We start from the raw sequence: 27,517 nt of genomic DNA, 5'->3' as shown, positions 1-27,517 counted from the left end.
AGGACCTGTTTTTATTGTTGTTGCTATTTTATTAAGGTTTGTGCTGAGTCATGTCTAGAGGTCAGGTCAGGTCAGACTTTCAGCCACAGCACTTTAAGGACAAAGTACTATGAGTTTACATTTTGGGACTAGATAGCTGGGGAAATGGCAGAGTTATATAGACTGGCCATGATGCATATGATTACCTCATGCAATCCCATCAATGTTAGAATGAGAGGGTGATGGAAAACCATGGCTGGTTAAAGAAAAACTTGAGTGTTAGTCACATTTTTATACTGTGTAACAATATTTTATCATATCATTTTAACATAATATTTTGTTAAATTTACTGTGGCTTAATTGTAAAGTAAGTAAGTCTCTGTTCACTGCACATCTCTCAGGCCAGGTCAGTGGTTGTGCCTGTTATGTCTGAATTATTGTCTTCCCTTAATTTCCTTTCAGAAATTAAGAACATGCGCAGACATGATTTATTTTAATTTTTCAAAAAACTTTTAAAATCCTTTTATTTTAAAGGCTTGCCTGAACTGCAACCCCTCTACCATACCATACAATGACTTCCAAACCACTAATTGGTGGAGTGGGCCACTCCAAGGTAACAGCATTGATACTGTGGCTATGGTCTACTGATCAATCAAAAATCTGAGGAATGTGTCAAAAAAGGAAAAAATCTTCACACTGATAAAATGCTAGGCACATTGCCATGGAAGACCAGCTCAAAAGCTGAGTTATTAAAATTGATCTTTTAATGCATGGTGCAAAAAGAGCTTTGTAATTTACAAACCCAAGGCGAATATTTTAGCCCTTGGGCCACCATGCGTGCAATCAACTGCTAGGTGACAGATCAAAAACCTCCTCATGAAAGCTGGCAAACACATGAGGTAGAAAGTGCTACTGTCTGCTTTCAGGCAACAGAAAAACAGAGCTGCCTCTACCCATTTCAAGGCCAATGGCTTGTTTACGCCAGAACATTTCACATCAATTCATTTTTTAATTTATTTATTTCATTTCTCAAGTGGATTTTTTTGGATTTGTGTAGCCCCCCGTGAAGATGCAAAACCGTACTGCCAAGTCCCGAACCCTTCAGAACAGAGAGGATGAGAGCATGGAGCCAAGATTATAACAGTAAGAGACATAACCCGGATGGGGAGCTCAGGGGCCGAGCGGAGCACATGGCTGCATGCACCCGTGCTCTCCACCAGCCGCTGTGATTCTTTTAAGTTCGAGTCTTCACAAGAGAGCTCAACTGCTCCTCAACATGAAAGGAGACGACAATGCTATCAGTGGCTCAAACTCCAGATGAGGTTTGTAGCGATCCTGTCGATCTGTGATTTAAACTCATTTGTGTTAAAAAAAGAACATAACATTACAATCATGATCAACGGGAGATATCTGTGGTAGTTTGTGAATGGGGCACAATGATAGTTGAGTAATCATTACTTGATTAAAGATCAATGCTGGCACAATATGTAAGAGGTGCTGGGACTATAGAGCAGAATTCCTGCCAATGGGGAAAAGTGAGAAAAGTCCTATGAGTTTATGTTTGGGACTGGTGCCCTTAAATTGATTTCTGACAGCCCAATGCACTGCTGTCAGTGTAAAGACCACGGCCACAGGACCTTACTCCAGAATATTTAGATAAACGGCAGCCATGTCATGCCAAGTCGTTCAGTGCCATATACAAGGGCATTTTTCAACTGTGAACACTGTCCTTGCTGTTTCTGCACCTTGACAAAGGGGTTGGGAAGGTTAACCCACAGTGAAAAGAGTTTCATTCAACTCCCACGGAAGACATCACTGGCTCCTCTACTGGTACCAAGTTTGAAACAGTACAGGTTCAAATGATGACTCTTTTGTTACATCACTGTATGTGTGTTCTCTTGAACTAATCTTCAAAAATAACCCAACACCCTGTCTTCAATTATGTCATTTTGCTTCAAGGTCTCATGAGCAACTTGACACTGCAGTGTCCCCTTACGTTTTGTTTTTTTTTGACTGTGTTCATGTTTCTGTAGTATTCAGTAAAAATCTTGACGCTACATGTGTATGGGTCACCACTGGTTTTGACTAGAACGGGTTGGAGTGGTTGGGAACCAAAGCGTTTTCTCTCTGTTAGACTCCATGGGTTCTAAAAAGGCTTGCAGATGGTGGAAGTGTACACAGCAGGGAGCAAGAAAATGGAAACAAAAAACCTCAAATCCATGTCCACCTCTCTCACTCTCACTTACTCACACACACCTTCCTCCAAGACCCTAAGTTCCAACACAAATTACACCAGGAATGGGCGAAAGGGAGATTTATTGTCCAGCGTAATCCTGGTTACTCGCCTCTTTCAGTGTGTGACAGAAATAGGGAAGAGCAGCTATCAGTGCTGGACCCCTCTGCCTCCCTCACAGCCCTCCCTGACCCCCTGCTTTGTGCAGTTGCCAGGGGAAACAGGGCCTGTGGGGAGTGCGAAGCTGCCTCTCAGAGTGTCTGATGCACCATTTGGCAGGAAGAGGCCCCTTCATCCCATCTCTGGAGCGCTCAATACACTCTCCACACAATGCACAGCCAGGCATTCTCTCACCCTCTGATCCCCTCCACGTGCCCACTTAGCAGATGTGAGCTCATGCACCACTAGTGCTACTGCTTGCCAGAAAATACTCCTAAAAAACGACATCAGCGACAGCAACTCTCCCTCGGAAAAATCTGATGGTGCAACACTATTGCACTGCTCACTGTGAGAGTGTAACTGAGATACCGTGCTCCAATGCTTTCCCCAGAGAAAAGAACCCATCTAGTAGCTTCTTCAGCTCCATGGCAGAAAAGCAATACCACCCCCCAGTCATTCAGGCACGCCCTCTTAATCAATATGTTTGCTGTTTTATTAATAACTAAGAAGTACGGGCGAACCAGGTCAGCATTTCATCTGACAGTGTGCATGCAGGCAAAACGCACTTTTTCCTTCTCCTTGACCCTCTAAGTGCTTTTGCAAATCAGCGGCTTTGAGCTCTGGCTATTTAATCTAATTCTGCAGCACTGCCACAGTTTCTGTAACAAATGCGCCTTGCATTCTCATGGTTCCAATGAATTTAAACAAGGCTAAAAACAGAAAAAACTAAGATTTAAACAAGGCTAAAAACAGAAAAAAAATACACTTTATCCAAAATTCAGAGCCAGCGCTGCGAAACCTGACAGAGGTACAGTTCCAGCCCTGTAGTGACAGCCTCAGGATGTGTGACTGGACGTATGGGTTTGTGCTAAATCAACCTGCTCACTCCCATCAGGCTCCTCATCCTCCGCTTATTGATGCTGAGTGAAGAAGCTCATTACGCCGGCCCCCTTTGATAAATGCCATGAATCAGCAGTAACACCACGCTTCACATCTCCAATTATTTCCACAGTCTCTGCCTGCGCTGAATTCATCATCAGAGTTGATAATTTAAGCAGGGAAATGGCTTAAACGATTTTAAGACTAAACTAATATGCTTCTCTAAACATACTGCCTGCTTCTTGAGACACCATGTGTAATATATCTTGCCTAGTATAAAGTGTAGGTTAAAGGTTAGATCTTGAGAGAATTCTGACAGTCAAATCAGCAGGGTCTAGTTGCATATGAAAATATTTTTTATTGATGGGATGGGAGATGGGGAATTAATCAAACCTGTCCCATTATAGAAACACTCTTATCTTAAAAGGGAAGGTCTCCCTGCTGTTTCACCGTAGCTGACTTCTTGAATTTGCTGACATGAGCACTCTCTTTAATTCAGGACAGTCGATAGTTATTTTCTGGAGAAATAGCGATGGATTGATTTTGTTAAGGGAGTTTCTCAAATCCCCTTTATGTGGTTGAACAGGACAAGCACAGGAGATGGTTAGTCCACTAACACCTTGTTAGAAGGAGAACCCAAGAGACTTATCAATCTCATTCAGAGAGCAGAAGAGTAGAGAAACCACTTCATCTTGGGATTTACAGGCTGCAAAACCCTGCCTTAAGCACACCAACATCACAGTAAGGTGCAGTTAAGCAGTATAGTACACGCTATACTATTGTTGATCTACTGTAATGCTACCACAACACTGACCGGGGAGAGCGAGGATGATAGAATCATGCTCACAGCTGAGCTAAGCCTCCCACCAGGAAACATGCATAAACAGATGGAGTCATCTACAAACGGAAGGGCTGACCATTTAACATCCTGTCTGAATTCTGACATACAGGTCACAATGTGCAGTCCATCCCCGAAGTCCAACCACGCTCGCTTCCGACCTTCATGGCAAAGGGATCATGAGAGAAAGCTACAGCAAGTGAATTCTCCCCAAGACGCCATTTGCTGGCAGGAGCTTTTTGCGAGTCACCTCTGAGCCGGCGTAATAACCCATGTCACAAAAATGGGCTGAAATTGCAGGCGAGTGCACTGTGCGCATTAAGGGTCTATTTATGATAATACAGGACAACATTTAGTGGGAGGAGATCGGTGGAATGGAACTTGTGTCTGAGGACCGAGCAGTGAGGAGGAGGAGAAGGCCCAGGACCGGACATAATGTGGCTCTTAGCCACGTGCTGTGTCGCTGTCTTGTATGGCTCTGTAGATTAGGTATGAGTAAATCTGTCCAGCGCAAATAGTCCATAACGAGAAGGTAATGTTGGGGGCTTGCTGAAAAGACCTCTACTTTTAAATGTGACTTTATGGCTTCAAATTGGTACAATGTTTGGCGAGCTCTGTGCAGGGGCAGCGCAGGGTATGTAACATGACAAGCTAGAAAACACAAGCCCTTTATCTTCCATGGAGGGGTTTAGCTCCTGTAAACGGTGACTCGGAAACTGCCTCAGCAGTTCCTTCATCGATAGAAAATAATGACAAGGATAATTTGAGAAAATTTGTCAAGTTTCAGCATGTAGGATGATGTAGCATCAGCAGAGGGCAATCTAACATGTTTTCTTTCTCTTAACAACACTGTAAATTAAAACATTTCCCTGTAGTTAACTCAAATTAACTGTATCGCATATGGTGTGAATCAACAAACATTAATTTTGTCAAAGTTAACAGAAGGTAGAGGATGGCTGATTTACAACAGGGCACTATCAATATTGCACATTTCTCTGTGGTGTAAGCACCTGGAAGAGTCCTGGAAGGGAACAACCCATGTTCTTACTGCCTCTTTCACAGACAGCAGAAGCACTGAGCCAAGGTGTCAGCATTGACCTCCAGTTACATCAGAGCTACTGTAGGCTGTGCAGGAACAAACAACAAATGTATCCAATAGGTGGACTGGGACCTGAACCAAGCTCACAAATCCCAATACTAAGCCTACTCAGGGCTGAGTTGGAGGGGTGATTGAGAAGCAAAGTTCCCTGGGATCCATGTTAAGACTGTTAAAAACAATGTTCTGTACCTCTTAGCCAAAGGAGCTGTTCAAAAAGTCATTCTTAGTTATCCATCTAACTAAGACATCTGACCCAATGAAATACCATTAGGGCTGCACAGTAATGCTTGCTAATGGTTATTGTTATAATGGCCTTTGCAATACCAAAATCATTGTGTGCTGTGCACATCTTGACCAATGTTAGATCATTTCTGGCATTTTTTGATTAATCATAACATCCACATCTAACAAGCATAAATAATAACAGCAGCAATAATAATAATAATAATAATAATAATAATAATAATAATAACAACAACAACAACATGGCCAAAATAATGCAGTCCAGTCTTGACCAGCCAGGGTTGACCAGTGTTATTACAGGGTTATTACACTGCAAGCTATATTGCAATCACAATATGTAGTGAATTAAGCACGAGATAGTATGTTTATGCATGCAGTCGTTTTATGCTCCATATACAGCCCTAACCCTTAGTACAGATTAGTACAGCTATATTGTCATTCTGTATCTTAATTTTTTTATCTGATGAAAGAAAGGTAAGATATCATGAATTATTTATTGCACTACGCTGAAGTCATTCTGGAAACTTCACTTTGGTAACACTGTCTTAAATTAAAACTTTAAATTAAAACAATTCTTATGGCAACTAACTGACTTAGCTTATTGAATTGGCCCTAAATCAATTTGATTAAACATAAATAAACATTTCCCTAACTAAATGTAGCCATTAATTAAATATAAATAAATGGTTTCCTTTCATAAATGTTGCTCTCTGTTCATTACTTTAGGAGAATAAATCCTTCAATAGCTAGAAAAGCACTGTATGTATGTAAAGACAAAAGAATGAAATAAAGTGTATATGGCAAAATGTTCAATTTCAACTGAATAAGAGTATTTTCAGCCTCTGAAGGTCTCTGAAGTTGTTAGTGGTAGCCCTTCTCTGTGTGTGTGTTGGCTAGAGCTGGAGAATGTAGCTTCTTGCCTGGAGACACGTAAAACAAATCCGGTGAAATCCTTTGCAAACTAAACCTCCATTTTTAAACTCTCTACTAGTCCCATTAAAAATAAACTAGGTATCAAACTCCCAGGAAACTTCCCTGTGAATGTGCTGCTGTTTAGAGTGGAAATGTTTATCTTCCTCGCAACATGAATTCTGAAATTGTCTCAGGATGATGTAGTCACCCCATCATGGGAGAAATGTATCCTCTGCATTTTCATTCCCCATAGAAAAAGCTGCAAATAAATAAATAAATAAATAAAATAAAATCAGGCAGGATCCAGAGGTGTGGTGTGGGCACTCTCGCTGTTTTTTTCACAGCATCACACAGGATCTGTACATGCTAAACCTGTCAGACTTTGATGTCTTGCAATCTCAATGTTCGGCGTCAGTCTTTAAACTCTAAAATTCTAAAAGATTTATGTGGAACAAATAGAAAAAGGGGAAGAAAGAGGGAAAGGAGGAGAGAAATGGAGAGAGAGAGAGAGAGAGAGGGCTCTAAATTCCAAAATTGCCTCTCTCTTTTGCCTCTTTGCAATTAGACAGTCCCCTCCTTTGCAGACTGGGAGTAACACATGTACCACATACAGAAATAAGGCAAGCAAAGGGGAAATGAATTATTTAAACAGCCCTGTCTTTCAGAATTAAGGTGAACACCATGAGACTCTTCCAAGGTGAACAGGGTAGAACTGAACAGTTCAGAGCTACTACACCGACTGACAAACACACACACATGGCCCATAAAATATGGGCAAATAAGCAGGAGGTACCTTTTATAGGTTACCAGGAACAATATGAAACAGATTATATCAGATATTTTAAAATAGATATTTTTTGTTTTGGGATGGGTAATGAGAAACTGTTATTTCCATGAACAGTACGTGAAACTGTTACCAAGCATGACTACTAATGCCAAACTCCAAACAGCTACAGTCAAATGAGGAGGTATCTGTGTCACTCTGAATCTGTGGTGGTGCAAATCTACTAGTATTCTATTCTCATTCAGAACATGGATGGTTCCTTTCCCTGTTATTTTGCCAGAGAAAGGCTTAACCTTCCAAACCCCAGGCTCATATTTAAGTTATTAATGTTAGATCATATTATTCACAGTGAATTACAGTGAATTATTTAGTAACTACAAAACTAATGGGAAAAGTGACGAATAAGAGTTAAGACATGCTGGTAGCTCCTTAGAATGTAAGAGGACAAGTCATCACTGCTGTCATTTCAGATGAGCTATTTGCCATATACAGATTACATTTCTTTCACAGCAAACTCACAACAGTACGCATGAATCTGGCTGCAGCAATTTAATGCAGTAATCTGGGTTGAGCAAGGGCAATAATTATACCAAACATTATTACACATTACCCTGTTGCTTTTCATTACAGAATATCACAACTCCAATAAATCTATAGTACATGAGACCTTCAGAATATAAGTGTATTACACATGAGCCTTGAACACATTTCCAGCTAATGTGCATAGCTGCTACCACCAGAGTGTCATATACATCTATATTAGGGAATGTGCCACAGACAAGCACATTTCTTAGTTCTTAGGGGCAGGAAATGGCCAACACCTCAAATGACTAGGAGACAAAAAAAGCTGCTTCTCACTTAGCAGAAAAAAAGATTTAAATTCACTTAAGAATTGCTGGATTAATAAAATGTAGACTAATCGGAACATTGGTCACTAAAAGATAACGGGAGAGCAATTCTCTGAAGACTATTAATGAACATCATTGTACTTAATCTGTGTGTGCCTGTGTGTGTGTGTGTGTGTGTGTGTGTGTGTGTGTGTGTGTGTGTGTGTGTGTGTGGAGTGTTCTTTGCCCTCAGGGTCCTTCGTTCTCTTCAGCCAGCACTGAAAGCAGCACTCATGAACGAGGAGGACAGGCACACTCTCCTGCTGAGTATCACCAGTGCAGACCTAATGCTGAGGGGAGTTCTCCTTCTGTTTCAGTGGCTCTGGCAAACAGACTCCACATTTCCTTGGTTAAAAAATGAATAAAAATATTACTTTCAGCTGCTCTTTTTGACATATTTAGTTCCACAGACTGAAGCAAAAATAAGTAAGACATGCCTCTCTGGTCACTGCTATCAAGTTCATTGTCATTTTTCTCAACCTTTTTGGATGTGAGGCAAAGGAAAAATGTTGAGAGACGCCAGCAATGAAAACTCCGTGCTCGTACCCAAAGCCTCAACCCCCACTCTACCTCACCAATCTTACATCCTTTAAAATAATCAACGAGTTGCTTTAGGGCACACGCTCACAGGAACACACTCACCACTATAAAGCCAGTTTTGCTCAGAAAATAAAACGGCAAGAGTGTAGATAATCCAGTGAAACTATCAACAGCAGCAATAAACACACTGAAACAATAAAGACTTCTTGTTTCATAGGGCTACCAAGGTGAACGTTTGCCAATATATGAAAATCATTTAGAATACTAACTGCTGCTTAGTGGGATGTGTTCTCCACTGGCGTGTTTTGCACAAACGAAGAACCTTGAAACTAGGGTGGCACAGCAATTTGTTTTAAACTAGAATTTATCCTGCTATCTTAAACATCTTCTGGATCAGTTGTTAGTCCATGCTTCAGGGAAGGATTATACCCTCAGGACCACAAGGCTCAGGGCTGGACTATCGATGTGGTTACATATCTTATAATTATCTCTCTATCTATATTGCTTCTCAGAAAGCAAACGCAGGCAATAACATCTGGCATAATTGGTGTGTTTTTAATCACTGTGCAAAATGCATTTGTAAATAAGCAAACAGAGTCGATATACAATGTGTAAAATGGAGTGTAATGGAGGTCCTATCCAGGCAATCCTTACTGCTGGCATGCAATTGCCACCTCTGGCTGGAACTCATGGGGGTATGTGGGGATTCTTTGCTTGGAATGGAGATTCAATCAATAACCAATCTGTTGGAGTTTTATTCTGTGACAACACTCTTAATTAAGAGCCACTGTGAGCATGTCTGCGAGGGGCTGGGAAACTCAAGGGGGAAGGTGTGTTGATAGTGTCCGAGCGCTCTCCTGTGAATACAGCCCTGGAGGCCAGAGGCTGGTGGAAGACTACAGGAATGCACCGCTGACTCATGCCTGCCTCTGATCAATGACGTCTGCAGGCACGAACCCAGGCATGCAGAATGTGACCGACTTAAAGTTCCTCGAGCGTACACCCCATATAATATTGAATGCTTCACACTCAAATACGATTTTGTTAATCAGCGCGTTTGTGTCTGTATTTGTCCACTCATATTAAAAGGGAAAGACATTTGGTGAGACCATATAACAGAATGTATAACACCAAGACTACAGCAACAGACTTGCCTTCAGCTGTATGCTTTTGTATAAGTGATACTGATTCAAACCAATAGAATTAGAGATTAAGGAAACCAGTATGCAAAAAGCATCCAATACTGGTTCAGCAATTCCAATGGCACTCATGTCTGTATGTACATCATCATGGTGCTATGGGAAAACAAAACAATGACCAGCCCGTGTTCCACAGCACTGCAAACCTTCAAACAACTTCAAGAAATAAGAGCAGTCTTCCCCAGTGAGACACCACATGTCCTACAAGCAGTGAAGGAAGGAGACTTCAATGAGGAAATAGAGAGCAGTAATACTCACAAGAATTGCCTTATCCCATTCAAAACCATGTGGGAAAAGTGACGGTTTTAGTGAAGGGTTTGGTTTTACTTTACTTAGATTCCAACATTGCTTAGTAGATGCACAGAGTTGAAAAGAGAGATGTTTATATACTAATTTGTTCCAGTCAAAGCCCTGCTGCCCACCTGGGCTAAAAACTACACCATGAACCTTTACTTTTATGTCCTTAGATACCTGTTGACCAAGCATCTGTCACATGAATTTTCTGAGTCATGTAAGAAATGATCTGCTGTTCCCCTGCCTCATCAGCTATACATTTGCAAAGCCTGAAAAATATCCCCACCATAAAGTACACCAACAAGTGCGTTTTAGGTCTAAATTAAAGGAAAGGTTTGCAATATAAACAACACAGAAAATGTGCTACTACTAATTCCATGCAGCCATAGAATACCATGCACATTCATTGTTAAAACTGACACTTTTTTTGGTTTGTCAAGTTCATTCCATGCAAACTTTCACTCATTTAGTCAAATGCTCAAACTCTTGTAGACCAGGGTCCTCAAAAAGCAGTCCATAAGGGCCACAGCGCTCGTGTTCGCTGTCTCTGCTTCAAAACCCCAAATTCAACTCACCTGCTGTTCGTCACACCCTTCATGTGGAATCATTTATATTAAACACTAAACAGTGTAGTGCTGTGGGCCTCCAGGTTGGGAGCTCTCCCTTCATGAATCAATGTAATCTAGAGTGAAATATATACAAGTAACATCAGATGTGATAAAATATAGAACACGGTCAGTTAACTTTTACTCAGAGGCTTATAGAGCCGTGGGATTACATATTTAAAATGCACAAACACAAAATGCAAAAAAACAAAAACACCTTCACAGTTACCTTGACCTCCAGTTTTCCACAAAAACACAGTAAAATAGGAACAATAACTTGTACTTGTAATGTCAAATATTTGTAGAATGTACTGTTCAGTGTGTGTAAGCCTCAGGGCTGTTACAGAATAATTAGAATTTAGACATCTATTACAAAAAATAATATTTTAAAAAGACACCCTCTACTAAATATATAAAAATGAGTGTCACCACACACCCAATGAATTACGAAAACACTTCCAGTGAAATAGGGGAAAAAATCAAATGAAATATATAGGCTTTGTTGTCAGTTCTTCCCCTGTTTCCTGATGAGGCTGTTCTCAGAACATAACTCATGAAAATAACTCATAGAAGCACTCAACTCAGACGAAGTCCTGTCCCTCAGGAAGAGGCTAACCAGCTGTGTGAAAACTTCTCCAGATTACATTGTTACTTGGTCATGCAAGCAAACTTGAGTTAGGGAACAGTCGCAAATCTCCTCTGCCCATTTCATCTAATAAAAGGAAATTTGATATCACTCTAATACACATACACACAGTAGACAAATCAAGTTTCCCATTTCAGCACAGAGTGCAGGACAAACAGAGGCAGCAGGAAATAAATGTGTTTCATTCTGAAATAAGCTCACTGCACACCACGTAAGAAAATAGCTTCATGGGACTGAAGAAAGAACCAGAAAGCAAAAGGGTATTAAATCCTAGTCATAAATTTATCATTGTTCAGTATCCGCTCTATTCAACAAGAGCTCAAATGCACACGGCAAGTATTTCAGACGTCTTACATCAGATGCAGCTGTACATCATCAGAATCATTACACGTAAGAGAGTGTGCAATTTCATCTGAAACTAGCAATCTGATGAAAGATTACACTTAATTATACTCAGTCTTGAATAACAGTAATTTTATACAACAACATGACTTGCTTAACTTCTTGCAAATATATAATGGCATGTGAACAAAGATGTATGCAGCCTCTTTCAGGCCTCATTGCGTCGATAATGGCAGCAAATGTAAAAAGTGGAGTGCCATGCAAGTAACCTTCAAGATCTCAGCTTTGGCAAAGACAAGCAGAAAGCACAAAACCAGGTCAATAAGGAAATAAATAAATAAAAGTGGCAAGCGGCAGTATCTCTAGGAGGTGGAAGAAAAGCTTTCTTTTTCTGTCCCGGGAATAATGACAGCAGCTATGGATACACCTCCGAGGGAACTGGATTCCTGCGCTCCACTCTCTCTACCTCTCCAAACAATGAGACCTAAGGAACAAGCCATCCTCAGCCAGCAGCAGCACACAGAAGATGGCAAAAGAGATTGTGTGCATGTGTGCGCGGGTGTGTGTGTGTGTGTGTGTGTGTGTGTGTGTGTGTGTGTGAGAGAGAGCGAGAGAGAGATGGGCTGGAAGTTCCGTTAAGAACCTCAAAGCCTCTGAGAAAAGAAGCTCTTTTGAAGGATAAACCTCAGGATTAGATTAGTCCGCTCTCTAGGGTTACAAAGCTGGTCATCTCTTTCTGTCATGTGGACCCCCGAGAGGCCAGCCATATTGGCACTGAGGATGTGTCCAGCCTCTTTTTAACGCCTCCTGCCATAACAATCCCTAACGGAGGGCTTCAAAGAAAAAGACAAAGAAAATATGAATCATGGTAGGCTTGTAAAGCTTAAGGTGAATTGCTCCACAAAGGTTCATCTCCAGCAGTGCAGGAGGAGCTGGGGGAGCCGAGGAGGCCAAGTTGTACTGATGACCCCTGCGTGTTTTCTTCTTGCATAATCCCCTGGCAGGGAGTGTGAACAGCTCCTTTCAAAAGATCCAGCGAAGGCAGGAATGGGTTTGGCGAACAAGGAGATGACTAATGGAGATCAGCAGCTTCGTATTAGGATCAACCAGAGAAACTGGGAATGCTTCTAAGCAATCTATTTGCCTTGTATCTTTGAACAGGCTCTAATGTGTCACAAAATATACAAAATAACCTTCAGGTAAACACACAACCCAAAACTGTGTCAAATTTAGTTGTGCATCATAAACAGGTAATCACGGATTCACAAATTTATCACCTGAACATTCACTGGCTTTGTTTATGTAAGCACTTCAGAAAGGGCATGAAGGGCATTTGTTTATCTAGGTCTAAACAATGATTCACACTAATGGAAAATTTCTATGTAACATGTTTGATGCAAAAACCAAATCTAAGTGTTCTATTGAGCTGGATTTAATTGACAGACAGCTCGAAAATAGCCTCTTAAATATTTGAAGCCTCAGGAGTCTAGTGCTATACTGCAAGACAGTGCTGCTAAACTTTGCTTATTCAGCCATGAGAGGACCTCCAATGTTTATTTAGCTAGCCAGGATCTACACCTGTATAACCAACTGTCAGAAGCTATTAGAATGACATTCCCTTTCCATGTCAATGAGAGAATACCACACCTAGGCACCCTTAAAATACAAACATGACATTCTTCTTCACATCCCTCAGAGAAACAAAGAGCCCATAATGGGCAAGTGTTACCATGCTCCTTGACCAAAATAAGAGCAAACAAACAAATAAAAAAGACAAATACAGAGTGAGCTAGAAAGAGAAGGCTTGGATAAAAAAAGGTATGATGGCACTCGCTTGATACTGCCACAAAACAAATCACAAAATGTTGTAAAAAGACTTTAGAGTTTCACAAAAACTGCAAAGAGTTTATAACATGGAAGAGTTTGCAAGAATTATATTGGCTATAACATATATATGATAGAATATTGGAGTTATGACAACTACTGATAAATCTGTTATTGATGAAGAGGTGACCATGGTGATTGCAAGCCCCATGAATTGCAAGATGCCATGAAAATAGAAAGGTTCTAGCAAAGTGTTTTCACTCTTGAGGGGAAAATCCTAGCACTTTTACTATGTAGAACTTGAGACAAAAAAGAGAAAATATATACATTTAGGCTGATGGGCCCATTTTCGATGTCATTAAATAACTTAATAAAAAGGTGTGTTTAACTAAACAGATCCCCAACCCTATGATGGTTGTTAAGCAGACTAAGAGTTTTCTAATGCCTCTATTTTTGAAACACCATCAAAAACTGTTTGTCTGAACAGCAAACGTAAGACAAGGATTTGATTATGATAAAAAGCAGTCCCCGGTATACGTACTTCATGGAGTTCTCTTACCTGGAGTTGGAGCTATTCCAGTAGACAGCATGCCTATCTGAGATGATCTTGTCATCCGCCCAAACGGATACCCAACATACAATGGTAAAAACCATCACTGGCAGCTCCATCTGAGATGTTGATGTAGGATTTTCTTGAACTTGACACGAATATTCTTGTTACTGATGCGGAAAATTATTTCGTAAAGAAACCTATGTTCGTATATTTAGCCATAATGAAAACGCTCTCATCCAGTATCGTTTTTCTTCTCTGATTAACCAGTTTGTGAAGTCCATTTTAAGCAGCCTATTTCATGGTGGAATATTGGTAGAGACGATACATTAACTATAATTAATTTCTAGCCGAAATGGTCTTTTACGAAGGCGCTTAGAATCAGGCTAGATTATGCGCACAGTGTCCTCCATCGTCGGGAAGTGCGACTGTAAGATGCCTCGGTCGCCGCCAGAACGACAGTCCTTGGCAGCGCAAAAAGTTCCTCGCTCCAAATGCCTCTATCCCATGTGGTCTACGAGCGAGCGCAAACTGAAGTACAGCACCTTGCGTTAAACGTTTCCAGGTACTTCATATGTGCCTTAATCAATCTAGGTTAAAGTACTCACACAGAACTCGTTGGTTCGCATCGCCGTAGTCCAACATGTACAAGGATCACTGCACATCACAGTTCGCCTTCACCCCTTCGTCAGCGGTAAATACAAGCAAATTATTGCATCCCCGTTGTCACACTCTTGGAGCGCTTGCTTCCAGGCTAAAAGCAAAGGTCCAGAAGATACTCTCTGTGAAGGCTTTATCAAACCACCACTACTGTTCTTAATAAAGCCTGCCGGAATATAAATCCTAATTCGCCGAGCATCCATAGACTACCTTGAGAAAGGGGCGGGGCGCCCCGAGGCTTCCTCAACCTCTGCACATTAAAAGGTGATCAACTTTCCCTTCTTGTTCTAGACTATATTGAACGTTTTTATTTAAAAAATTTACGATGTACCTTTTCAGACTAAACATGCAGCCCAGGAACTCTATCCGACAAATTTTCCAGATTAGTTATATTAATACGGCTTTCGAACATTGTAGTAATAAAACACGATTTCATTTAAAGGAGGATATGTGATTTTTCACGTGTTTAGTCCGATGCATCTCTGCGGTTACAATGAAAGGATTAATGTACAGACTAATGTAGAATATACACTAACGCTCTGAGAAGAGACTTTAATAAGTCAAGTGCGCCCCCTGCTGTAAGAACTAGCCTACTTCCCCCACACTTAAAGCGTTGTTTTGTAAATTTAAATTGTACATTGTAAAACTGTTACTTAACTGCACTGATATTTAAAATATTTCCCAGCACATAAAACAAACGGTCCATTTACACATTTTTAGGCAATCCACTGCAGTGGTCATGTTAACACCACTGGAAACGTAACTTCCCATTTTACTACAGAATAGCTGAAGCGTGTTATTTTACTACTGGCAGAAACGACACCCAGCAAGTACAAGTATCTAAAAAGGGGAAAATATTTTCTTGAGGCAGAGTAAGGTGTAGGATGAAAAAAAAAAAAAAAAAAAGATAAGAAGCAAATGTTTTGTGAGTACTAAGCTGAAGTTATGTATGAATAACAAGCTCAACAAAAAGGGAGAAACCGAGAACAAGATAAAAGTGAGGAAATTTATTGAAAGCAGAAAAAAGTATCAAAGGATGGCTGTTTTCAAAGAGGGGGCATTTACATGTACCGACACATTTGGATTACCTTTAATATTCGGTGCATTAAAAAAAGCTCCACAAAGAGCAATGTTCTTGCTGTTGCTTTTATCAAAATAGAGAAAGTATTGAGTCCCCATTTAGGAACACAAGGTAGGACAGAAACTCAAAGGAATATGTACACAATCCAATTAACTTAATCTCTTTACAACTATTCCAAACAAGACTGTCTTTTTTTTAAAGGCCACAAGGTGGAGCTATATTTTTACTGTTAGACTGTTTTGGTCTCTGGTTTCAAGTCAACCATTCCACAACCTTCTTTCTCAGTCCAAGAGTGACAGAATAAGGCATACTTCCATTAAGTAGATCAGGATAGGAAAGAAAAACAAGGCCTGGAAAAACACTCCAATGCTGTCTCAAAACACTTTATACCATCCCAAAATTTAAAAGCAGGACAGACACCTGCTTCTCCTAAACGAAAGTTACAAACAAGAATAATGTCTCCACTTACAAATTCCCTGAAAACGTTGCAAAATAGGAATGTTTGAGAATTAAGACTATCTACCAGACCAGGGTAGGCAGTGCATGTACACACATTCAAAATATAGGACATATTGGTCAACCCTAAACCCCATAATTCCCTGCCCTCCTCAGTTTCACAAAAATTGCATCTACAAAGAGGTTATAAGTGCCAAAACACAGGAGTTCACAATTTTTTAAACTGTATTTTAAGACAGATGTTCTTAGCTTTTTAGTGCTGCCAGGCTCAAAGGGGGGGGGGGGGGGGGGACATTTGCTACATAAGCAAAACTGTCCTCATCAAGTATGAACAGCCAAAAAAATATTTGACTACTGAAGTGTCTACATTGACAAAGGGCAACCACAATGCCCTTTTCTTGCCTTATTTTAAATTTGGACAAAAGCTTCCAGGTAAAGAAAAACCCGGTTATAAGGCCTGTTGTGGAAGTATGCTAGCATGCATCGGTATTGTACAGACCCCTGTACAAATACACTGCAGAACCACTGAAGGCAACTAAAGAGAAAAGTAGTAACTGGTCTCCAAACACAATGGAGACAAAGCTAGCTAAGGCACAGTGATTGTGGTGGGACAATGCCCAAATAGATCTTACAGTATAGAATCAATACAAAAAGTGTGCATCTAAAAAAAAAAAAAAAAAAACCTCAAACAGACTGAAACTAGCTAAAGAGGAATACATTTTTACATTAGATAAGGAACCTTATATATAGAGTAACTATCATGGAAAAAAAAGCTTAGAAAACAGGAGAGTGATTTAGAAGTCAGCCATGTGAAGCTGTGTCTCATACAATAAAACTGAGGGGTATAAAAAAAAAAAGCTAGATCTGATATGTATTTGTAGAACAGTTAATGGGTTTATGTTCAAATAAGACCCCCCCCACCCCCCCAAAAAAGTCAGGGCTAGCACTGAGGCCAAACAGCAGATGAAGATGCATTTCAAACACCACTTAAGGCACAGCATTGCAAGGCAAAGGGGAAAAAAGGGGGGGTGGCAATGTGTGAAGGTACCAGAACAAAAGTGGTACAAAAATTCAGGTGGACAAACCTGAAACTGTATTGGTTCCCCTCACAGGCACATAGTATAAACTAGACAATTCTATGACCCAAAGCAAGACCATTTCTCAGAATCCCCACAAACCATGACCTGGTATGCACCAGTGCTTGTGTCTACACAGTCTGAGTGAAACAAAATACTCCAAAACAAAACCTTGAAACCAAAACAAAAATATTGGGTTTTCTGGGTCTCTTCTGGTCTACTAGAGTATTCATCTTAGACAAGCATACTTGTGAATAAAGATATAAGGTAAGGAATGATGAAGTGTGTTTTGTGGAAAATCCACAGCATACATTGTGGAAGGTTTATGTTTGGTCTAAAGTGACAGTCTTTTCACCCTCTTCTCTACATTACAAGCCCTTAACTAAGCCCTTCCTCAGATGGTGGACTTGGAGAAGGACACTCTAAGGTGATGACTCTCTCCAAGGTCATGATTGTGAAACTCAATCAGCGATGCGATTGCCTCCTCTACTGAGCCCATCTGAATGAGTGCCATCTTGTGGTCTTTCCTAAAAGGGAAAGAAATTATTATTTTTTTTAAATAAGAAAGACCAAGAAAATTAAAAATATGGAAAGCCCAATTCTACGAGTTAATATGGAAACCTACTGGAAAAACTTGAAAGCCTTAACCGTTGCCCCTGAACTTCTAAACAGCCCTTTAAGATCTTCTTCGCCAACTGAAGGTCTAGTAAGACAAAACACATAACAGTCATAAGATCACCAGGGTTCTCAACTTCTGTGGTGCAGTGCTGAGAACTCACGGGATGTTGGAGAGGTGCAGGGTAGACGAGGGAGGGAAGATGTTGGAGTAGTTTTTGGAGCCAGGCTTCTTGAAGCGGTGCAGGGGAGAGTTGCTGAAGTCCTTGGTGAGGCCTTGGTCTTCATGGCCCTCACGTGGAAGCTGCACTGTGGTGTGTTTGGACAGGGTGATGCGCAGGGACTTTCCATGCAGTTTCTGCCCATTCAGGTGGCTCATAGCTGAAGGGGACAAAAATGGCTCTGTCAAGTGGCTTATTTAGAAAAGAAAAAAAAACAAACAAAAAAAAACAACTCAACCCACCAAACACCAGTATCACCTACACGTACATGGATGCTCGCCATAGCTGCTGCAAGGAACATGACAGTCCAACAGAATAAGATGAATATTTAGGTGTCCATACCCAACTGGGCTTGTGTTCCATCAGCCATCTGCACCAGGGCATTCTCTTTCTTGTTAAAGAGGATCTTCACTCTCATGACATCACCATACACACCTTAAAACAGAAGAAACAAGAAAGTTGAAGCTTTCCTCAGAGCACCCACTTGATTTGTATTTAATCAATAGTGTTTCAAAATCCGTTAAGGCATCAAATTCTAAAATCTACCCATATCAGTTCAATCATTCATTCAGAAATGCAGTGCTACAACATGCACTAAGCACACCTACATGTAGAAACAATCTCCCAAACTGGGTGTAAGCAAGTATTCTGAAACATTACATTCTGCTGCTATATTCTCATCTAAGCAACTGACTAAATTAACTACTACAAATTAACTGTTTAGATCAGTAAAGAAGCCTACAATATATGCCTGTAGCAGAGAATGATCAATTATATGGTAACTGATTAATGAAACATGCAAAACCAAGCAAGATCAGTACATGCAAATCCCTAAAAGATGGCTAAAATAGGCTTTTAATTAGATGGCATACTTAAAAGAATGTTAGAAATGAGCAAAAAGATGCAACATCTCATTCCTAGATTACCAGCACTTCAGGGTTAAGTTAAGGCATCAAACCAAAGTCAGTATGCACTGTGACATTAAAAAGAATAGGTAACGCTGTGTGTATTCTGGTGAATTAGGCCAAACTGATCATTACTGCACAGTAAGGTCTAAAATGCTGCACCTTGTTGCCATCTCAACATGAAAATGCACAAAATATAGTATTTTACACAAATCAAACAAAATGCTTGTTTTAGACTGAACAGTTAAAAATATGAAAAAACAAAAAAGGGTAATTAAAAGAAGATGCCAATGATAACATACCGAAAAGAATAAAGAGGCATTGGGGCGTAACGCTCTTTAAAGACAGCAGAGGAAGGCAGCGGAGGGAGGAAGGGACAGGAAAAAGATCGGAGGCAGGAGAGTGGAGGTTGAACATGTCCGCAGCGAGGCAGTTCCACAATGGCGAAAAAACGGTGGTAGGATCATGAAGGTGGGTGATATTTGTTCATGATGGGAAGAGTAGACAGGGACGGGGACAGGGGCCAGGGAGGCATAGAAGAGGAGGACATTCACCACGGTACAATGAAATGTTTGGGGGCGTTTGTAGTCATTTGTGGACACATGTTTTGAAGGTGCATCCAATTTGGAATGAAGGGAGTGGTGGGGGGGGGGTGTTTAGGAGGGAGGTTAAAAAAAGGTGACGGGGGCACAAAAACAAACAATACGTGCAGTCAGTTTGCAAAAGGAGAATCCAGATGAAGATATATGGGGTGGGTGGGGGGGTAAGGGGAAGAAATGAAAAAGGGAAGTAAAAAAAACAAGGTCAGTATACACAAAGAAATGTAGTGTTCCAGTCAGCAGAACTTGCTAAAATTAAATGCCTTTCACTAGAGGAACACTAAGAAAAAGAGAGAGGAGAAAAGATTAACAATGAAATACAGAAAAAGGCAAGGAGACAATATAAAATCACAGCTCTAAAGAAAGGCTATAAATGAAAATGCATCAGGTGACTTGAGACAAGAGTTAATAAATGTTCAGAAATAGCCATCAGACACCTGTCTTTTTCCCTTGCTTTTTTTCTTTTTTTTTTGTTGAGTCAAGGACAAAGGTCATATGGATCAAACACCTTGAGTATCAAACATGATATGAAATGGGTCAGAAATAGCTGCGACAAAGTCAAGGTAAACAGATGAAGCTTCCAATTAAAAAAACAGCAGATTTCTTGTAAAAAGTCACATTAGCCAACTCCTTATGTAAATTCTGCAAAAGTGACCAAGAAACTGCTTTTAACAGCCAAAATTATTTCCTACAAATAATTAATTATATTCTTTTTGTGCAACATCTTGAAAGTGCAATTCTGCTTCGAGTTTTTTTGTGCAGGCTTGATGGGCAGGCCTGGTGACTGAGGGAACACTGACCTCTGGGTGCAGGTTGCTGACCAGCAGAACGCTGTGTCCTCCGGCTCCCAGGCTGGTCAGGCCAAGGCGGCCGGCTGCAGCAGCCGCAGCAGCTGCTGCGGCAGCACCTGGGACACCCAGTGAGGCCAGAGCACTAGCAGGCATGGCTGGTAGGGACAGACCTAGGAAGATGGGGAGACCAGTAACATTATGCTACAGTAGGGTTTTCCTCTTAACCAAGGTCTGACATACATTCACACCAAACATGCACAACACAAGGTTTGATTGTCTTAAAGAAAGATTAGTTTGTGAATTCAGTTGGTTGCAACCAGTCCATACACACACTGCAGCCTTTAGTGGAAATACCCCTGCACGGCACTCCAGAATAACCATAAAGTAGTATTACAGCTACTGTGTTCCTACAAAAACAGAAGCATACCTGCTGCCTGCTGGATGGCAAATGCAGGTGGGAAGCCATGAGCACTGGCATAGGGGGCTGCGGAGATGATACCAGGAGCTGCTGCTACACGGGGGGGAGGAGACCAAAGCAGAAAACATAACTGGTATTCCAAAAGCAGGGTAAACACTTTAAAAAGTGCTTGAAGCAGTGAAACAGTGCGCAAAAGGCAGAGATCTTACTAAAGGCAGTGGCAGCCATGGCCTGTGGGTCGAGCGAGGGCTGACTGTCTCCAGAGGGCAGGTCTGGCCGAGTGTAGTCTCTGCTCTTGTCGTTGTTGTACTTCACATTGAGGCTGGTCAGTTTGGAGAAGCTGATGCGCAGGGTGCAGCAGGCATTGTAGATGTTCTGCCCATCTAAAGACTAGTCAGAGCAAAAATAAGCAGGCTCATTCATGTAATTGATTCCAACCTTACATGGTCCACAGGGAAGAAAGCAGAGAAACTGTACATGAATGGACTGGTCTCCATGTTTAAGGACTCTGGTTTCCACACATGCAATTGAGTGCAAGTTAACCCCCTAAGAACACTGCCAACCTATGACCGTCATTCACACCTGCTCATTTCATGTCTTGAATATCAGGATTAGATCTGATTAAAAATTATCCACAAACAGGTGTAAAAATAAAACAAATTTGCTCAAGCCAATTCAAGAAGTGGTCTAGTCTGAGATTAATATTAGACATGGTCTAATCATGGATGCAACTGGTTGGTCCATGAACAAAACCCATCAGTTAACTAATCGGTTATTAGTCACTCATGCACCAGAACTGATCTGTGGTCCATAGTGGTATTTGCTACAGCTGTGACCAAGGTCGCTGCTGTACAAGTTAGCCTAACCAGTCTTCTCATTGACCGCTGGAGCTGGTGTCGCTTGAATTTTAAAGAAATCCATGATGCCATGCCAAAGTCTGAATTGAGGCATATTACACACCGCACAGCAGTTCCACTTCAAAGTGACCAACAAGAGATGTTTGACAACCAAGTGTGGCTAAATTCTAAGCGGGATGCAATCCATGTATTAATCTCACAAAACAACCAGGTGTTAATGGGATCTGTGGTGCACAGACACACGTTTGCCCATTGCCAGGGGAAAAACTGCTGACTTTTGCTTCACCGAGGTTGCACTCACCAGCTTGGCATGCTGAGCAGTCATGGCATCAGAGTACTGCACAAGAGCCTGGAACTGGCTGTTTTTGGTAAAGGTTATGATCTTCAGCACAGTGCCAAACTTGGAAAAGATCTACATCACCAGAAAACCAATCAGATCTCAATTAGTCACATTACATCTTTACAGAGAAACATTTATACTGACGTGATCTGTCAATGAACTGTGGTGATTTGAGCAAAGCTGAACAGAAATGAATACCTGGTGCAGAACATCCAGAGTGACTGGGTAGAAGAGGTTTTCCACAATGACTCTTAGCACAGGGCTCTGGTTTCCTGAACCACCTCCATCCACACTCCCCATCGACATGCTGCCTGTCTGGACCGCATTTACTGCCTGCAGTGCTGCCTGTGCCCTCTACAGGAAGGGTAGAGACTGGTGACCAAATCTATTTGGCAAACATCTACATACTAAGGAATGACCAATGGGTTCAGGGGTGCCTACTGAGGTCCTAAGTGGCTGGAAACCAGCATATTTTTGGCGATTTCCCTGGTAAAAGACCTCAACACATCAGCTAGTTATCAAGCCAAGTAGGCTCATGACTCACCACTTGGTTAGGGGAGTTGTCTGTCTTCAGCTCCTTGTGATTGGAGTACTGCATGAAGACTGGGTGGTTTCGGATAACAGGCGTGACTGAGGAGTAGTAGCTCACCATCGTCTGTGCAGATTCTTCTGTGTTCATCTCTAGGAAAGCCTACATACAAAGAAGTTCCATCAAAACGTGACTTTCAAAGGTGAGGACAATGAATCAGAAATGTTACAGTTTATCTATGCATGCTATTCTAACACCTGGATGATTTAGAACAGCTGTAGATGAGAACACCTGGTTTTTCCCCTTGAGCATCAGTAGGTTGGTCACTTTGCCGAAGGGCAGCCCCAAGGAAATCACTTCTGCTTCATTTATGTCATTCGGTAATTTACGGACATGGACAACTCGAGATGGAATGCCTGGGCTCCTGATGTCACCTTTGAACTTTTTGCTGTCATTACCATTTGCTGAAAGGTCAATTTCATTTTATAAATGTTGGCAAACACCACAAAGTAATGCAGTACAGACATGACAAAATTAGTTCAGCACTAGCAGGCATTTTGTGTGTGTAAACACATACCTGCTCCTGAGCTCATGATATATGGCCCGTTAGATAAGCAGGAGGAAAAGAGTTCGTCAGATCCCCTCTAAAATTAAATCAGGAGGGAAAAATCCTCTAAATTACAAGTCTCTCTCAACCAGTCTCTTAGTAATTTAGTACTAGGTACATGATGTAAGAAAATACAAATAAAATTTTCAAGAGCTCTGGATGAATGGTACAAATCAGCTGTAAAATCGAATGTGAACCAAATTAATGTAAATGTGTCTGATATTTAAAGGAAGTTTGTTTTAAAGATTCAAGGAGACCCCTGAACCTAGTTTTATGTGGCACTTGTCAAAAACATCAGGTGATATCGCACAATTATTGTAACAAAAATAAAGTAACAACGCAAGACACTGCAGTTTTTTTTAAGTGAACAGTAAAAAAGGTTAGAAATGCATTTTCTTCAAGTTTACTTACAGCATAAGGTTTTACAAAGGAGTCTGAATAGAAAAGGTCCCTACAGAACACGTGTAAGAACTGCCAGCCAACTCTGACAAGTCAATTTCTAAAAAGCACCTTATTGCCTAAAAACCATCTTTGTTAGCCAGTGGCTAGAGAAGAGATTACACAATTGTTTACTTATAAGAAGCACAACAAAGAGACCCAACTCAAACAGAGGCAGCTGTGTCCAGCACCAGCACAAAGCCCCTTGCTCAAAAGCAGACTGTGGCCCCTTGGTCAGCCAAATGCTTGAAGAGCAAATCATTCAGCATCACTCTCTTAATAGAGTACTTCAATATGGCAAGAGTCCGCTTAAGTGGTCACATGCGCTGGATAAGCTAAAGCCTTTACTCTCCATAGCCACAATGTGTGCTCTGTTTCAGCCAAAAGGAGTGCATTGTTAGTAAAGCTGAACTGGACTTCTCACTAGCTTTCTAGAGCAGGTTCCAGCATTTAATAGTCCCAAGTGATAAGCTACCACACCCTGATAGCCATCCGTACATCTCCCAAGCTTTCATTATGATAGCTTGCTTAGGACAGAGGAAAAATGCCTTCTGATGCAGCAATACACAGCTGGAGCACTCTGGAGTGGGGAAAACGACAACACGAGAATGAGTTCAGACTGAACAGTGGTAGCTGCATCTGGTTGCATTCAAATTTATAATATATAAAAAATAATTCTAAACTATTTTATACATTTTAGAAAGCAGACCATCGTCCAAACCAAATCGTCTTTCAGCACATCGGTTAGAGCACTCCAGCCTGGTCTTGATGAAAACGTCAATTGTTCCATGCAAACTGTCCACCACTAGCAGCATTTCCTTCCTCTATTTTTATGCTGCTCAGCAATAGTAGTGGAAGAGGGGTTGCAGATGACAGTAAAGGAGTAAGGGAAAAATTCCTACAGTAGCCTGTAGCAACTGAAGATTTGCAGGTGTCAGCTTGTTTACATCCTGGGACGAAGCATAAGACCCACAGGACTAGGCATGGCTACTGTTGAATTGGGAGATCGGGGAGGCAGGAATGCAGCCGCAAACATTCCAGACCTAGTGCTTGCACACAGCTATAATAGCCTTCAGCAAGCCTTGTGATGAGATCACTCCTTAAGACATGTGCAAAAGGCATTAGAGGCAAATACCATGTATTCCCACAATGCTCGGGAATGACCAAGCCTTTAAAAAAAAATGTGTGGGAAGAGAACACATTGGAACACACAATCTGTGTGCTACACTACACTAAACACATGTAGACAACATTAAAGGGTCTCAGTACTGTTTCTTCCATCCTAAGGCTTGTCAACAATGAAGAATTACAAGGGCAAAGTGTTACGCCTTGTGCGTTCTTGTAGCTTCAGGGTGATTGTTTAAACAGCGGGTGGCCTTTGGCCGGAATAATTACAAAGTTCAACAGGAGGTAGAATACTAGTTACAAATGCAATGTCCTTCAGTCTTGAGAAAGAGGCCTTATTGAAAAGAGGAGAATTTATACAATACCCAGAGAAGACCAATGCTGAGTCAGTCAATAGAACGCATAGTAAATTTCAAATGAGCACACCATTTTTCACAAGTGTAAAGAAAAACTAAAGTAAAGGAGGGTAGAGTGAAACATACCTTTGTGCCAACAGTTATATCATGGACACTACTGAGGGAGAGGAAAAGGATACTGTTAAGTTGGATACAATAAAAGGAACAAACAAGAATGCATTTCCATTACAAAATAAGCATCAGAATCAGAATTAAAAAAAACCGAATAAGTGGGCTGTAATTTTATTTTTAAATGGTCAACCGTGATGTGATTGTTTAACGTTTCTTTATGTATCGTTAAAAATCATCACCGCTTGCTACACACCTTGTGCACAAAAGCTTAAGTGGGTTTAATTCAAGAATTGTAGGAAGCTCTCTTTTCTGTAATCAGCAAAAGTGACAAGACAACGCCACTCAATGACCTGAATACATTAATACTAAGGATGCGAGCTAGAAAAACTTACTCTATATCGGCGACGTAGCTGGATCCCAAAGGATACAAATCCGTCTCTAAACGTCTGTGAAGGGATGAAACAGAAAACCTGACTTCAACGTAGAATACATAAGCAGCACCTTTTAAAGCGAAACTTATGCTCAGAATGTCCGTTTTAGGTTAATTAAATGGCTCTTGGGTTCCAGTATATAGACATGATGCGCCCTGGCTGCACTTCAGCTCTGTACCAGTAGGAAATGCTAGGCTGCTTGATAGTTAATGCTAGCTTTGAAATATTGCATTAAAAAGGTTCAGCTAGATAGCGCAATCAAGCCTTAAGGTTTGCGCAGCTAACGTAACCAAATATTGTAGCTAGCCAAGCGAGCTATGCATGTTATCTAACTCAATTAAATTCGTTAACACCAACGAAACGGGTTACGCAGCGTTAGCTCGCTATCTCGTTTACCATCAACTGAATAAACGTTCTTTGGAATAAGTAATTTAACGTCAAACAGTTGAACATGTTTCTATTACTAGCCAGCTAACCAGCAACGATGCGGAAACTGAGTCACGTTTTCGGAGAAAGTAAGCTAACACATCTAGCGATCTTAGCTAGGTTAAGTTAACCTGTATAAGTACCTGTCAAGTTAGTGTCATTTAAGCATGGCCTTGACGTTTTAGATGTATAGGTTAGTTCATTAGATTAGCTAAAATTACTGAATAGCAACACTTGGCTATCAAGTTCGAAGGTGCCATAGTGCAGCTACTCGCAACAGGTTGTTGATACAAGTTGGGCTCAGTGTCTCTTCCGGACATGTTGCTACTACCAGCCAAGGCACGCTGATGCCTTCTTCAACGAAACGGTTAAATGAAAATTCGACTTGGGTTTAGTCAATATACATATACATTTAAGGACTGTTTAAATTAAGCATAATGCATCATCATGAGAAAAGTGGTTTTCTTACATATTAATATCACGAAACATCTTTTCGACTTACCCGTCCATGGCACTACACAAAACTACAGGTTCGCGTAGTCGGGAAGTGTAGAATCGCTTGAATTTCTTATAACCTTACAAAATGGCGGCGAGGGCCACGGCGCTCTCTGATTGGCCAAATGCGTTGGGAAAGCCAAATGCGGGCGCTCTAACATCCTTTGGCTATGTGATTGGACATAATTATTGTCACTCTTAAAAGGCGGTCTAAACTTTAGATGAAACTTCACCGGAGCGTGCTGCTTAGACTCTAGTTCGAGATTAAAGATCGAATGCACTTAGGCAAATCATCAGTGATATTAACTAAGGTCACTGGGTGTTTCAGGTATTTCGAACATCAGGCGACTATTCTGAGAGTGATCAGTTCGCAGCTTGTGTCCAAATAGTATATGCCCACTTTTGATGCACAGCCATCTAAAGGCCTTTTCTGCTGCCTCTGTACTCGTTCTCATAGCCTTCCGCTTGTGTGCACCTAAGAGGCTATAGGCCTTACACAGAGGCTAAGCTGCCAGGTTTTTGCAGCCCACGTCTATGGGCACACACTGCGTTCTCCATCCCTTTCTTCAGCAGCCGTTTCTATGACAATCTTGACACATGTCTGCGTACGTGGCTTGCTTCCTCTCACTGGCCTCTTTGGCCTCTCCTCCCAGGGAGCAGGGAGCTCTAGCATGACCACCCGCATAGGGAGCGAGATCACTTGGATTCACTAACAGCAACAGATCCAACACAACATAATAATATTAAAATAAATTAATTCATTAAAAAAGTGAAAATATATGTGCAATATGTGAAATCAAGCAATTGCTTCAGACATGGGACACACAATGATATAGGTACAATGACATCTTTTTCACACAAAACTGATCAGATGTTCTCTTAGAAGGAGCTCACATTCCTTACTATAGCGTGTGAAGACAGTACACCGAACGCTGAAAAAGGTAGATCTAAGTTTACAAGACAACAT

At 41.1% G+C, this 27,517-nt stretch overlaps 2 protein-coding genes across 8 annotated transcripts in view; both read right to left on the bottom strand.

The window, feature by feature from the left end:
* The window catches only part of efna2a (ephrin-A2a), a 47,106-nt gene extending 32,125 nt beyond the window's left edge, over nt 1–14,981 (bottom strand). The window contains exon 1 of one of the 2 annotated variants that reach the window (XM_027008536.3): nt 14,023–14,981. In XM_027008536.3, the coding sequence (XP_026864337.1) occupies nt 14,023–14,132 (110 nt within the window). In that variant the 5' untranslated portion in view covers nt 14,133–14,981. The remainder of the gene's footprint in view (nt 1–14,022) is intronic. The other variant, XM_027008537.3, reaches the window with a different exon arrangement.
* A 684-nt stretch (nt 14,982–15,665) lies between these two features.
* ptbp1a (polypyrimidine tract binding protein 1a) lies at nt 15,666–26,649 on the bottom strand. Of its 6 annotated transcripts, none has more exons than XM_027008574.3 (16): nt 26,558–26,649; nt 25,591–25,644; nt 25,214–25,244; nt 23,139–23,205; nt 22,853–23,025; nt 22,577–22,723; nt 22,231–22,386; nt 21,994–22,104; nt 21,045–21,225; nt 20,845–20,928; nt 20,427–20,587; nt 19,330–19,363; nt 18,465–18,557; nt 18,066–18,282; nt 17,912–17,989; nt 15,666–17,813 (listed from the first exon to the last, which is right to left on the bottom strand). In XM_027008574.3, exons 1-16 carry the CDS (start codon nt 26,563–26,565, stop codon nt 17,681–17,683), a joined length of 1,728 nt encoding a protein of 575 aa, XP_026864375.2. In that variant the 5' UTR covers nt 26,566–26,649; the 3' UTR covers nt 15,666–17,680. The 6 variants fall into 6 exon arrangements, with proteins under 6 accessions (XP_026864375.2, XP_035390080.1, XP_035390081.1 ...); XM_035534187.2 differs by having other exon boundaries at nt 20,845–20,925; XM_035534188.2 differs by having other exon boundaries at nt 25,214–25,241; nt 26,558–26,635.
* Between the last annotated feature and the right edge of the window lie 868 nt (nt 26,650–27,517).

Source organism: Electrophorus electricus, chromosome 17, assembly GCF_041902795.1.
Source record: "Electrophorus electricus isolate QZ-2024a chromosome 17, ASM4190279v1, whole genome shotgun sequence".
In the NCBI taxonomy this organism is placed as follows: domain Eukaryota; kingdom Metazoa; phylum Chordata; class Actinopteri; order Gymnotiformes; family Gymnotidae; genus Electrophorus; species Electrophorus electricus.
Note: the sequence above shows the minus strand (reverse complement) of the source record. Positions and strands in the feature narration are given on the sequence as shown.

Bases quoted from the DNA above. Each gene is read 5' to 3' on its own strand.
- ptbp1a (XM_081700132.1), bottom strand. From the start codon at position 26,544: ATGTTTCGTGATATTAATAT. The intron at 22,105-22,230 runs GTATTCATTTCT...CTGGTGATGTAG, and splicing joins CTCTGGATGTTCTGCACCAG to ATCTTTTCCAAGTTTGGCAC. The intron at 20,929-21,044 runs GTAAGATCTCTG...CCCCCCGTGTAG, and splicing joins CATGGCTGCCACTGCCTTTA to CAGCAGCTCCTGGTATCATC.